General features: G+C 44.4%; 1 protein-coding gene across 2 annotated transcripts in view; it reads right to left on the reverse strand.

Annotated features, from left to right (window-relative positions):
• Nucleotides 1-14,642, reverse strand: part of LOC109853064 (four and a half LIM domains protein 2-like) — a 98,525-nt gene that overhangs the window by 63,537 nt on the left and 20,346 nt on the right. Inside the window, exons 1-2 of one of the 2 annotated variants that reach the window (XM_020424791.1) lie at nucleotides 7,303-11,060; nucleotides 1,176-1,261 (exon numbers count right to left, since the gene is read on the reverse strand). In XM_020424791.1, coding sequence (XP_020280380.1) covers nucleotides 1,176-1,261; nucleotides 7,303-9,936 — 2,720 coding nt within the window. In that variant the 5' untranslated portion in view covers nucleotides 9,937-11,060. Of the gene's footprint in view, nucleotides 1-1,175; nucleotides 1,262-7,302; nucleotides 11,061-14,642 lie in introns of those variants that run through there. The other variant, XM_020424797.1, reaches the window with a different exon arrangement.

The raw sequence follows: 14,642 nt of genomic DNA on the forward strand, positions 1-14,642 counted from the left end.
TATTATATTGCAAATTCTAAAATAACGCATTCTTTGTGTGCTATTCACATAGGTGCGTCTGTCCTACGCTCATTGCGATCTTCGACGTCTGGAGAACTCTGCGTCGTGCCGGCTACCGGAGAAGATAATCATGAATGGTTTGCACGAACCCGGTGATTATGCAACAGTTGCTTATTCTAACAAGTCAACGGCGATTGGCAGTTATTAATCATTTGAGGCCGGAACGGGAGGAAGAGATGCCTTGAAAAGAGCGTCACCTCATCCGTAAATGTCAGCGATTTATTTTTACAACGCGCGTTTCGTTGTATCACGATCTCGCGTACAATCGCGCCTATTTTTCTTTCCGTAATTAGGCTGTTGTTTCGTTTCCCCAGCCTAACGAGACTAATTTTTAACGAGCTAAATAATTTGTTTTTTGTTTTCGATTTGACATCGATTTGTTCGTGCGCGTTTTTGTTTTCTTTTTCTACTTCGAGCGATATTAACGAACAACACGGACAACAACACGAAAAAAAATCTTTTTCTTCTTCGCGCGTTCGGTAGAAAATAAAACTAGAAACTTCTCGATTTGTTTTTTACCAAATAAAGATGATTATAATAGCAACGTTTACTCGCGAAACTACATCATACCGATCATTGCAGTCGCAATCGCCGCGGCACGCTATCTTTGCGTGCCTCGACTCGTCCTTTAGGCGGGATGTAACTGTGAATCCATCTTCATGCCATAAATGCACTACACGATACGATGTATCCCGCCTTTCTCTCCTTGCAGCGGAGAGATGCTGGAAGGCGGGGCCCCGCCTTCGTTCCCCTCGATGCCTCGAGCAATTAATTCGCTATTACCGCATTGCTGGACCGTAAGTTACGGAGGATAATTACCGAGCGGTAATTTCACCGCTGCTGAGTTACGCTACCGGGATAATGGATAGATAGGGTGTACAACCGTGCGATCGCTCGAAACCTAACAGTTTCAGAATGATTCGGCAATCCGATCTCGTGACCCACGCTAAAAATCCGACTTCTCTCTTTTGCGGATAACGGAATCGTTTTCGCGATAAAAACGCGTTGGACAGCCTCTCTCATCGCGGAAACTTCGTTTTTCTCAAAACTAGAGGAAGCGTACGATTTTCGATATAACTGCGATCGTTTTTTTTTCGCGATCACGTTTCACTTACCTCCAAGTATGCGGCGAGAATCCGGAACATTTTTCGCCGCACTGCAAACAGGGTTGTCCCTCTTCCATGTCGGTGATAAGAACGCCCTGAAAAAAAAAACACACACATAATAAATTTAACAAGTTTGTGAAAAGAAAACGTGAAAAACAAACAAAACAACGATATGATTTAAAATTTAATTTTTCGCGCGTGTAAATCTGTCGCAGAGCGCGACATTTGTCCGAGTTTGAAGACAAAAGTAACAAATGTCCTCGAACGACGCGATTCAACCGATGAAATCGCATTTAATTGCAAAACGGTGAAAGGTTTGGATTTCATCGTTGCAAATGTCAGCCGCGAGAACGTTTTATAAATCCGCGCGACTCCACGACGATTCGCGATCTCATACATACATATATATATATATATATATATATAATAAAGATGCCTAAATGTAACGGTACCGACATACATTATTGCTCAATCGATGTCAAGTCTCAATCATCCATTTTAATTCCCTCGAACAGAGTCGAGTTGCCGCCTCGACAATATCACAACGCTATTTCTTTGCGATGAAGAAGAATAACACGCGGCCTGCGTCGTTTCGCATATGCATGATGTTCACTGACACGTGCGAACGAGGACAAGGTCCCGGCGGAACAACGCGTTATACACGTGTAATTGGGAAAAGTTTTTAATTGCGCGAGTCTCTTGTTATGTCACGATACCTCCGCTGTTGTTTATCCCCCCATTCGTACGCGGACGATGAACCGCTAATGAGTGCTCGTCTCTCGCTAATAATAGACTGCAATAACAATCGCCTATGTGTCGGCGAGCCTGACACGAAACACACGTTAACCACATCTAAACACAACTCGAAGATGTGGTTAGGTTTTTGTTTTCACATTTTGTTGTCATGTTTTTTCTAGTTATAGTATATGTAGCGCCACACACATATATGTGTGTGTGTGTACATAACATTTTTTATATACAGCCTCGGGCCGAATAATATGAACAAGCACAACGTGTGATTCCTCGTGAAAAAAATAAAAACAAATAGAAAGTTTTTTTTATTTTTGTAGTTTTCGAGAAAATCGAGTGTAAAAATCCGCTGCGGCTAAGACACGGTTCGTCGAGTGACGTTTAACGCGTGTTTGTAAACAAACTCGATTTTCTCGAAAATTAAGCCGAAAATGAAAAAACTTTGTTCTATATTATTTTTTCATGAGGAATCACGTCGCTTGTACATACTATTCGGCCGGACTTTGCATATATAAAACATTCTTGTTTCTTCTTTGTTGCCGACTGTGAGAGTTGATGTTTTTCATAATTTTGTTCTCAATTTAAAAAGGAAGAGACTGTTCGAATTATTAAAATAATTTCACATGCCAGAGTTTGTACCACATCAAATAAATGATATCCGGAAATTTATATCTTTGTACAAGATATCGCGCAGATTGTCATTAGAAGAGAAAGGAGGCTGCATTTTAATATTTCTCACATAAGATAAATCGATAAACGAGCAGGATGTAATAAACTGTATTACACATTGTCATCGTACCCGGTTGCCTCTGGTGTATCTCACCATCTCTCTCGTGTTACAGTTTCCGTTAACAGAAAACAATAATAATAAATACATCGATTACCTCGTTTTGAAGATAATCGGATTCTTGCGACGTAAAATAATATAAAAATGGCCACCCGTTTCGCCACGCCACGTTTAATCACCGGTTGCCGTCGCATTTTTACGAAGTGTCCCGAGTATTTTTGACAGCCCGTTTATTCCTCTCGCTTACGCAATCGCCGGAAATCAAATTCACGCATAAAGCAGTTTCTCAAGAAAAGACATTTTGCTACTGTGCGACTAAATTAAATTATGCTAAATATCTAATAAATTCGGATTATTAGCATAAGATCGAACTATAATCGAAAACCTGTTGACATGTTTAATTATACACACTTCCAGATATGTAAACTTTTCTGAATAAACTCCATATATCTACATGGCCATATGTGTAAAAAAAAAAAAAAAAACCATGAATTATAAAATAAGAAATGTTTTCATAGAAAAAATTGTAAACAAACGAGAAATATATTTTGTAAGTACGTAATGGAGAAGAGAGATGTATGATCGTCGAGTGAGGAGAAAGATAGGAGAAGATCGATGCCGATCCGTGAGATCGTAGATCACCACTACTAAAGGAACCGCTAAGTATCGGATATTGTTCGTATCCAGAGCCGTACGGGAGAGCTGATTGCTCAGAGTTGCCGGCTCTCGCGTTTAGGAACGCGGACGGAGGAGAAGAGGAGATCCATCGCGTTGGACGGAGGAAAGTTCGAAGCGCGTTGGATGCGTTCAAGAACCTTCCGGCCGACGTATATGGTAGGTTCGCCCACGTGGATTTGCTCGTTCGCTTGGTCTCATCGCCAAATATCGCGTAGAAGACTATACGCGTATTGGAAAATGTGTGCCGGCCGATCTGTCTCTAGCTGCCTCTATATATAGCGATCCCGAATTAATGAGGCTCCAGCGGCCGAACATCACTCAATTAACATATTTTTTGCCCTGACTCATCTCGCGGTGAAAGGTCCGGGCTTCTTTTCCTCGCGATGTCAAGGTGGATCGCATGAAAATTAAACGGACGGACGGAGAAGAAGACTCGTGTTCAATTATTTCGAGTCCGTGGAGGTTGTCTCGATACCAAGTAAATTAGTTTGAAGAAGACTGTTTTAAGGAGAACGTGCACGCTCGCGAAAGAGAAGCACGAAAGGGAAGCACGATGATTAAAGGTCTGACAAGAAATTATTTTCAATTATCGCAATCTCTCTCTCTCTCTCTCTCTCTCTCTCTCTCTCTCTCTCTCTCTCTTTCTCTCTTATAATGCGGTTTCGTGTTGAAAGTTATTAAAATTACAGAAAGCTTTATTGCGTCAATATGACTCTGATTAATTATTTCTCGCATTACAAAAAAAGACGCATTAAAGGACCTTTCACCCGTCCGCAGCTCGCATGCAAAACTAGGTTTTGAAATGATTTAAACGATGCTACCGTGATTGCAAATACACACACACATACATACACATTGCCCAAGAAGACGGATCACCTGGAGAATTAATAGACATTGCGAACGTCGTGAAAAGTACTTCCAATCGTTTGCGGTCACGGGATAAACGGCGCCGCGGTAATAACGCAAAATTGTAGCGAGAACGCAGTTTCGCGATTCCGGTTCGATACTACGGTTGTGTGCTTTCTCGCTTGATCGCTGTTTTAGCGGATCGTAGACGGTTGTCGTTAAAACGCCGGCACGTTCGCGGCGCATTTAGAAATCAGCACGAGAGCATTTGCGAATTATCGGTCGCGAACAATTCCGTTATTTGTTTTTGTACAATAGAGGTTGTAAAAAGAAAAATAGCTTGTAGAAATAGATGTTCTTAACGTGAAATAGTATTAATATACGCTTTTTTCTCTTTTAGCTTTAAACTATATAAAATACGCCTGCGTGTATATCCCGGGCGCGTTTTCCAATCAATAATGTCGATAAAAATTGCCACGCATTACTTCCGTATTCAGCCCCGTAATTAATGTCTTCGTTGCGAATATAATACCACGAACTCTCTCGGAAGATTGATTAGAGAATCTAACGGGGATCACCGCTCGGATACCTACCCTCTTAACGAGGCGATCGCTCGATTATCCCGCGGACAAAGACCGCGTTTTTAACTCGGCGACCCGTTTAAGGAGAGATGTTATCCGTAACGACGTGTCCTACGCGCGATACTGCTGGCCATTCAGTTCGTGGGCGTTTCGCTGACATTTGCATGACGCGTTGGCCAATAGACAAGGCGATTGCGAAAGTCTGTTGAAAACCTGTGCACGCGGCGAACTCGACGACAAATTGATAAGTACTCCCTGCCCGATGTGGAAAAACGTTCGATTTGTTTTATTTTTTTATAAAAATAAAACGTTTTACGCAATCACGTCGATTGTTTCAAAGTCGGCGAAAGTTGCATTTCTCAGATCACGTCTGTGTCTCGAAGTGTTTTTTATTTCTTCTTTGACTAACGATTAACTTTTTTTTTTTCAAATAAAGCAATAACAATTGGATATTTTTGGAAAAAAGTAAACGTTAACAGAAAACATTTGCGAATCTTTAGTCGACACACAATGAAAGAGAACATCTTTACTGCGGTAGTTGCAAAACCGATTGGAAAAATGGAGACTCACAATCGCGCACAACAGAGCGATATGACGAAATTGATTTTACAAAAATTTCACGATTAAGGTCGCAAACAGTTGTTGCGTCATTGCCATTTAAAGGATTAGCCACGGTGGCAGTCTGGCTACCGGTATTTAGCTTTCACTTAATCCGATTGAGCCGCGGTGAAGCGTAATTTGTGCGCCCTGTGAACGTAAATGGGCGTGGATGATAAATGGAGATTACATAAATTGCTTGTTCTGGATGGATCTGAAACGATTACGGAAGTTTGTTAAGAAACTTACGCGATATTGTCTCGATATTCGAGATAAAGCGTTGGACATTAATAATCCCCTCCCTGTTCAATTATTACAAAAGAATGATTGTTTAGAAATTGTCCATCTGCGAGATTGAAATATGAAAATAGAAATTAATATAATGAACGAAATTAATGCGTTGTTTTTTTATTATTATTTCAAATAATTTTTCTTAGAGTTACAAGAGCGTTGAAGAAGCGAACCAATGAGTGAGGCGCCTTTTGTTTTTTTGCAAGGGTTTTGGAGAATAAAATTGGCAAGACTGATATATATTATTTAGGATAATTTTAATAAAAACTGCTGCTGTGTACAATTCGAGATGTTGCGTTTATACTCAAGTTACGAAACTTATCGTCTTCAATAATAGCCGCTTAATTTTAAGGTATCGCGCTCTCTCGACCGTAAAACGGCCATCGCGAAATTCCAGGCAAATTGCAATTTTAGTGCACGAGGCCGTGCGATATTGCGCAAAGGTTTCCAAAGGCGATTCGGTCGTTCGTTCGTATTCGGCCGCCGAGATAACAATGCCGCCGCTTCTCGCTCACCAACGATCGTGGAAAATTACCGATAAACAAGCGCGTGAAATGCGTACGAAACCGCAACATTGCGAGCCAAACCAGTCCGACTTATATTTTCATCGCGCAAACCTGTATATATATTTAAACCTTTCGAATTCTCTCTCTCCCCGAAAAAAAAACCGTTACTAGATAAACCAGTGACTATATATACGTACGTTTATGTACGTGAAGAGTGTGTTACATTATATTTTTAATATTAATATTATATTAAATGTTATATGAACAATATTGTAAAGTTTATTCATATTGTAGTTATAAACAAATGAAGGATGAAGACTGCGTCTCTTTTCTTCTCTCTCTCTCTTTTTAACAATACTTGCGCACTAATTTCGTAATATCAACGTATCTCAAACAGTAATTTCTACTAATAATCTACAATTATATATGCTTATTACACCCCTCAATTATAAGCTAATAGAGTACACACGTAACGTCGGGCAATTTTTCATGCTTTAGTTATCCGTTTTGAATAATATACACCTGTTATACTCATAAGTCATGCGCGCGACACATCGGATAAAATTCAAATCTGATTCGACGCCTAAATCATAATTGAGCGTAAGTAATATTCTTGCTTGCGGGCAAAAGTATTGATTATTATCGGACAGCATTCCTTAATCGCGACCAGTCGCTCGCCGCGTTTTATCCTACGTTTCTACGTACAACGAAGGCAAGAACGAGGATTACACGGATCTTTCTTTCTCTTTCTCTCTCTCTCTCTCTCCGGGCGACGACGACCACACGCGACATCACAATTTCACCTTCACACGGGATTTCGCTTGAGTCGAATTCCAGGGACGGCGGAAAATTGACACAATCGCCTTGACTATATCATCGTTCTTGCGAACGGCGTATAGGGTTCGAAAGAAAGAACAAGAGAGCCAGAGCTCTCTCTTCTCTCGGAAATTATCTTCAACGATCAACGTCACTGCCTTGTCTCTCTCTCTCTTTCTATCTCCCTCTTTCTCTTATCTCCTCCAGCGATTTATGAAAATCGCCTCGCGTTTCTGTACCATAAAGGACCGATCGAACGCAACTGACTCATGAAAGTGCCATACCCCTTCGCGATAATTCCAGATAGTTCTCGAGGGCGTCGCGCCGCCAGCATCTCCGCCGCCTCTGCCCGGCAGGATTCCGCCGTCCCTACGAGTCCTTCGCCGGCGATCCTCATCTTCGTCCTCGTCGCTGTCCCCGTCGTCGTCCTCGTATCTTCTGCGTCTCACCACGCAGACTTCCTGCGCGGGACGACGCCGCCGGCGTCTTTCCACTATGGCGCCAGGATCCTCGGATCGGATCTTGATGATCGTGGCCCCGTTGCGCTCGCGAGTCGAAAATCGCGGCGACTCGCCGTCGCCCGAGTCGATCCTGCCGCGCGTCTCTAATTGCAAGTTATCTTCGTCGGGATCATTATCTTTTGAAAATCCACGCTCGGGCGAGACGTCATCGTCGACTCGCGCTTCCGCAGGATTTCGCAGCTTGCTGTGATCCCGCAGATACTTGGCGGAGAACAACCGGTTGCTCTCGTACCAGGACTTAGCGCAGAAGTTCTTCGAATCCTTGGAGTTATTATCCTCCTGAGGCAACTCCGGCTCGTCTTTCTTCGGCGGCGTTAACGATCTCAGATGTCTGTCTGATTTTTCGACGTCGAACGCGTCGCGATTTCTGCTCCGCGAGGATACGGGAGGTCTCTTCGAGAACATCGCGTCGCGCTCCTTCAAGGAACTCGTTCTGACAATTTCGTGGTCGTCCTTCTCTTCTTTGTAAGGACTCGACACGCGTAAATCGTCGACTTGTGTGTTAAACGACACTTTGCCGAACTCGATGTAACGATCGTTCGCAATTTTCCTGTCGATGTTGTTTTCGTAATCGCGATAGGTCGTTCGCCCGAATTCTTCGTCATCGTCCTTGAGATTGTTTTTCCTCCTGTCTGAGTCACTCTTGCGATCTTTGTAGGAAGTTTCACCAAACTCGACGTTTTTTTCCTTAAATGAGTTTTTTCTCCCAGAATCTTCGTTCGCATTTCCGAATGAGTCATTTCTACTTGGTTCATCATCGAAATTCTTCAGTACGATCCTACTCACTCCAGCTGCATGTGTTTCCTTGGAAGTGATTTTCTTCACGTCGTCCTGTTGATCCTTCGGGAAAGTTCTGTTGAATTCAGAATTTCGTGTTCTGAAGGAGGAATTTTTTCCATCTGTTGTCACATTCGCATCCTTGCGGAATAAATCCTCCTGATCTTTGCCGAAGTATCTGACGGAGGTTTCCTGTTGATTCTTCGAAACGTGCTTTCTATACGTTTCGTCCTGATCCTTAAATGACGTTTTCCTCGTTAAACCAGTCTCGCTGCGATCTTTGCTGGTTCCTCTCTTGGATTCCCCTCTGAAGGAACTTTTTTTAGTTACCGGTTCCCGATCGTAGTCCTTCAGAGATTCCTTTCTGATCAGATTCGGTTCTCTGGGTGAACTTCGTTTAGGCGAACCTCGGTCCAGATCTCTTCTGGGCTCGAGGAGAGCTCGATCGTACTTCTGTATTTTCACCTCAAATTCCTCCGGCGAGCCCTCGTAAGTGTAACTTCTTCTCTTCGAACTGTCTCTCGATCGAAGCTGATTCTCTTCATCTTCTTTCGATCTTCTTCGATAATTTTTCTCGACACCGTACACGTCGTTTCTTTTTCGTAAACTGTCGTCTCTTCGAGGTTTCCGATCCTCGTCCTGCCTCTCGATGCTCCTCGATCTCCGATCGGTCGATCGATCGCGTCGACTTGCAGTCTCTTCGTCTCGATCGGATTTCCCGTATAGTTTGAATTCGCTCGGTCTACGTTCTTCATCGCGATCGTCCTTCTGCTTTCTGCTGCGATCATTGGATCGATTATCGAACGAATGATCGGCGACCGGCGATCGCAAGTCGTTTCTGCCGCCGCTTCTCGTTCTCCCGTGCGCCTCTTTCTCGGGACTCGCCGATCTCTGTTCTCTTCTGGATCGCAACTTGCTTTCTTCCCGCGCTTTTAACCGCTCGATCATCGCCTGAATCCTGCGATCGGGCGACTGACTACCATCGATAGCTAAGTTCTCGATCTCCTTAAGCAGAATATCTCTCTCGTCAACCGGCTGTAGCGCGTCGTTCGCATTGCTCCTGTCGATGATCTTGGACGTTTTTCCTCGGCTTCTCGGTTCCGCTTCCTCCTCCCAGGATTCTTTTTTTCTCGATCTATTAGGACCGTTAACCTCTCGTTCGACTGACTCGCTTCCTTGTTGATCCTCTCTCGGCAGGGATCCCACGTAACCCTCGTCCCGATATTCCTGTTGCGATTTGTCCAATTTCGCGCTCACAGGCTCGTTTCTGAACTTTCCATTTGTCAGTCGCGTGTCATCGAGATCCTGTCTCTTTGACTTTCTTGTATCGTCCACGATATCTTTGATGTCCCAGGAGGCAAAATGTTCTCTACTCTTCCTGTACAACAGGTCGGCGTTATCCTCTTCCGTTTCTTTACCGCTCTCCCGTCCGTTCCGTTCCACTTTGTTGTCGTCGTGTTGCTTCGACATGCCGAAGTGATAACGATTGCCGCGCCCGCCGTTCTTGCATGACTGATCGGAGTGCACTTCCGGCTCGCTTCGATGGAAATGGTCCTTGGCGAAGGAGGCGGTCCTCGGCGTATCCTTTACTGCCGAGGGACCGCGCAACCTGGACGTCATTTTCGCGAGAAACGGAATCTTGAAGACGGGAATTTTTCCGCTTTATCGAAATTTCGGCGGCTTCCAATGTAAATCACAAGTAATATATCTACTAGTTGTTCGCCAAAAAAATCTTTCACATTTAGACGGAGAGATTTTTCGTTCCTCGTGGAAAGAAAAAAAAATCTGTTTTTTTTTCTTCTCTTGCTTTTCTTCTTCTTGCGACGTCGCGTTACACAAGATTATTATTTCTCTTCTCGTATCTTCAGGTTTCAATGAGAAACGTAGGCGCGTTGCCGCGCTGAGACACGCACAGTTAAGTGTACGAGCACTAACCTATTATTATTCGCGTATATCGTACCAGCCCAACGGCTACCGTCGATCGATTCCTGATCCTTCGTCATACACCGTGTATACGCGATTACACGAGCACTTAAATTACCCAGGTCTACTGGGATTTCTGAGATCAACACTGAGAGCACTTGGATACATTGACATTTAAAATGCCATATCACCTTTAAAATTTCCTTAGCCCGAAAAATATCACATCGAAAATAAAATGTCATTCGACAAAGTGTTTTTATTAACTAGCGCTCGAATATACTTTCAGAATTGACTTTCGAAATGGCACGGAAAAGATGTGTGACGATTTTATTTCCAACGAAGTGAAATGTTCGAACGAAGTACGCAAGCCCCCGACTTATCTCGCGCAGATCCCTCAGGCCCGAATCTCTTCCTCGTCTCTCGAGCAGCTGCGGTTTTATATATATACTGATTTCCGCATAGATCGGATTTTCTCAGACGAGACTGGAATTTCCTAGCGAGCGGGAAAATCACCTCGGAGCAGGCACAACGATCGCGTGTCCGAATTCTTTCGCAACCTCGTTGAATCTTTTGTATTCGTCGCACAAGATCACGTTTCCCGAATCTCTCGATCACTCCGCCGTATAACGTCGCCAGGAACTCTCTCTCTCTCTCTTTCTTTCTCTCTCTCTCTCTCTCTCTCCCTCTTTTTCTCTTTTGTTTCTCTCTCTCTCTTTCTTTTTTTCTCTCTCCGATGTTCCTTCGGGAGAGGAAGCACGGGAAACGATTCTCGTCGCGGATCCTCGCGAGTGCTCGCGACTCGCCGAAACTCGTAGGAGTGCGTGTGTGAGCGCCGGTCTCTCCTCTCCCTCTCGAGGTGGCTATCTCTCGGGCGAGAAGCCAGCCGGCTTCGGGACGAAACGGACGACGACGACGACGAAGCGCGCGGAGCAGACGACCCTGAAAGTCGTCTGTGGACTTTCACGAACGCGAGCACTTTGCCGGTCGGAGTCACCACGAGAGTGTGCACCGGAGGAGAGCGTGTTCCTCCCGCTCTCTCCCGTCCCTGCCCCCTGTTTCTGCCGGAACCCCCTTTCTCTCCGCCACCGCCTTCTGCCATCCGCGAGCCGTCCCCTTCCCCGGTGTGCCCTCTCCTACCCGTTGTGCCGCGCACCACGTTTTGTCCCCCCTTTTCGTCCTCCTTCGCGCCGCTGACGGGCTCCTTCGCCTCCTTGTCCGTGATCCTGCGGTCCTCCCTGAAGTAAGACGGGCTCGATTCTCCCGTTAATCCGACGATGGATCCGATACTTTACAGATAGGCGACCACGAGATGTGTGTCGAGCAAGCAAGCTCCGATCCCATCGGAGTTTATCAACCTTGAATCTCGAATGTTTGATCAAAGCTTGCGAGATCGACAGCAAGTTCTTCAGTAGAGAAAGAGAGAGAGAGAGCTTTTGGGTTTCTGACAGAATATTCGAATCTGAGAGAAAGAGCTCTCGTGAATTTTTATTCGATGTGTTTCGAAATAGGTTTTGAACAATTTCTCAGTGAAAGATAACGAGAAAGTATGAATTTTAGTGAACAAATGTAAAGGCGAGCAAATGTTTTGAGACAAAAATGGGACAAATGACGGGAGCATGTTCGTCGATATCGTCGCGATAACTAGCGTGGTGAGTAAATGGCGATATATATTTTTTTTCTTGAACGCGCGCGGGGACAGAATGAGAGCGGAAGCGTCGTCTTTCACTTTCGAGGCGCAGTCGGGCGTTCGTGCGGAAATTAATGACACACTTTGAGCGCGCGCGTGAAACTTAAAACTGCAAAAAAAAAAAAATAATAAATAAATATCTGAAATTCTCTCGTTGCATCGATACATTATATGAGATTCCATAAGTGAATCCGTCCGGAGAGATATATACTTTGTTAAAACTTTTCTCCCAGATTCTCATCTGCGCAACGCAACGAGAGGAGCTCTCGTTTGTACCAAGTTAAGAAATTAACAAAAATTTGTAGAATTCATTGCTAGTTTAACAAATTTCTGAGAATTTAATTTAATTGCGATAATGAATCAAGAATCTTTGAGCGCACATTGCAAATGTGCCGCATAACGACTTTACTCGTCGCGTTTTCTGCGCGCGGAGCGAGCGAGGCGTCCGATTCGCGCATAAAACCCAGAACATCCGAGCGCGGAGGTGGACGTTCCGCGCGCGGACATTCCCGCAGGAACCTCGTCGGGAATGTCGTCGGTGCTAAAAAGGCCGCGGTCTCTCCGTCGCCTACGGTCAGCGATTTAATGAGACCTTAACGATTCCCTTAATAGAGCTGGCCGCGCAAAAAAAAAAGGAATAATATCCTGCTTGGATCATTACTTAGCGCTTGTTTACGCTCGCGCTGAGGAAAGTCAGGCGACGGAAAATCGCTGACGGAGAGAAAACCGGAAAGATGAATAGACTAATGAGGAAAGGAAAGGGAAACATCTTCGAACATCGTGTGAAGAGATATCTGTTCAGCTCTCGTAAAATATTATTTCTCCCTTATCTCGCAGAAAGTTACGAGATATTCGATGAAATTGCGCGTTCCGCGGCGCGAATCGCGATATGCCAGAAATGGAAAGTTGAAGCTACTACCGATCATTGGCAGGAACGTTCGAAGAACTTTTCGGGCCCTCGTAGTCGAAGCGGATTACACAAGTTTCGAATAATGTTAAATATAACAAAAAAAAAACAATATACTCATGTATACTTGCATAAAAAATATACACATGATAAGATAATGGTGTTTTTTAAATAAATAAATTTTGGTGAAACATATTACTTAATAAACTCAATTCCGTAGGTTTTCTGTAAAACTTGCGGAATTTGTATTCCTTGTAAATTAAGTTAAAAGCTTTTTGAGGACTTGATCTATCGAAAGGGTTAATGAACGACCCATTACTGAAATGGCGAGGGCAAGGAACCGTGAATCACCGTTGAATAAACGTTGCTCCTCCATGACACGAAAACGCAAGGGAGAAAAAGATATTTTCTTCGGCGAAACGCGCGCACACACAATCGAGTCGTCCGTGCGCGCCTAATCGACCTCGCGGGTGCGGCGCAAGATTTTACTGCGACTTGCTGCGTGTCTCGGCGAATGCACGCACATCGCTCTTTTGCCAACAGTAAATGTCCCGTAAATGTCTGTCTCGTCACTTTTTGTCAATATATCTCGTACGTATAAATTGAAAACTAGTAGCTTTTATTACATACGACGAGCGTGTTGTGTTTCTTGCATTAAAAACAAAGACACGCAAAGTTACATGTTAGTTTTACACAACTTACAGAAATGAATTTGACGATCGGATCGCGTTGCGAGCGACCGTTCACCGATGCGCTCGTGATATTTCCTTGTAAACGGCTCGCAATAAATTTTTTTCCGTCACGCGGCAGACAATGCGATGCCACGGCGGATCGAAATATTATTATACCGCTCTCCGTTGCAGCGTGGCTAATCGCTAAATTAGCTGAATCGTCGCTCGCGCGCATCGATGATTAGCTATAACGGAATAATTTATATCTCGCGGCGGGCAGCGTTTACGGCGATTAAAAGCCATTGCGGCGAGCACCGGCGCGGCTCTCGATCGAATGCGTTTCTTCGTATTCGACTTTTCGAGCGGGACCGCGCGCGAACCGCGCGATTATTAATCACGCGTGTCCCATAAGCGGGCTTTCACTCTTGCGTCACGCCGTAGAAACAGACAATCGGCTCGTGCTTCATATATCACATCTCCCGTTTCGAGCGTGCGTCGGGCGCGCAACAACGACACGATGATATCTTGATCAATTGCATAGCAGCACGCGCTCGCGCGAGCATTCGCGACGCGCGTCTTTGCTGAGCAATTCATTAGATCGTCGCGCGGACGCGGCGATATCGGTATCGGATGGTCGCCATCGGCGAGAGAATCGTTCAGCCGACAATGAAAGCCCTCCGCGCGTACGTCACACCAGAACAATCATCGGGCCTCTCACCGGGCGATTAATATTTCTCGGGGTCCACGTAATTAATTTATCGCGTGCTTCTCCAGCATCGCGTGGCGTTTCGCGAGCAATCGCGTGATCAATCGAGACGAGTGCTGCTAATAGCCGCGATCGCTCAGCCTCCATTTCATTCTTTGGTATTTCTCTCGCGGAGTTGACCGTCGATTACGAAGCTTCTTTAAACAGATTTTGTCGTAAACCGGGAAATATTTTCTCTCGCTCTTTGTTTTTAAGAAAAAAACTTTCTTTAATTTTTTTTTATATTGTGAGTGAGATACGATTATGTTATGTTCAACTTCCATTATTGTGTGATTTTATATACAGGGTGTTTCAGAACTATGGGATCAAACTTCTAGGGGTTATTCAGTGCAACAGTAGAAAACATTTGAGTATAGGGACCCATGTCCGGAA

This window comes from Pseudomyrmex gracilis, unplaced genomic scaffold (assembly GCF_002006095.1).
Source record: "Pseudomyrmex gracilis isolate BER0280 unplaced genomic scaffold, ASM200609v1 scaffold_42, whole genome shotgun sequence".
NCBI lineage: Eukaryota > Metazoa > Arthropoda > Insecta > Hymenoptera > Formicidae > Pseudomyrmex > Pseudomyrmex gracilis.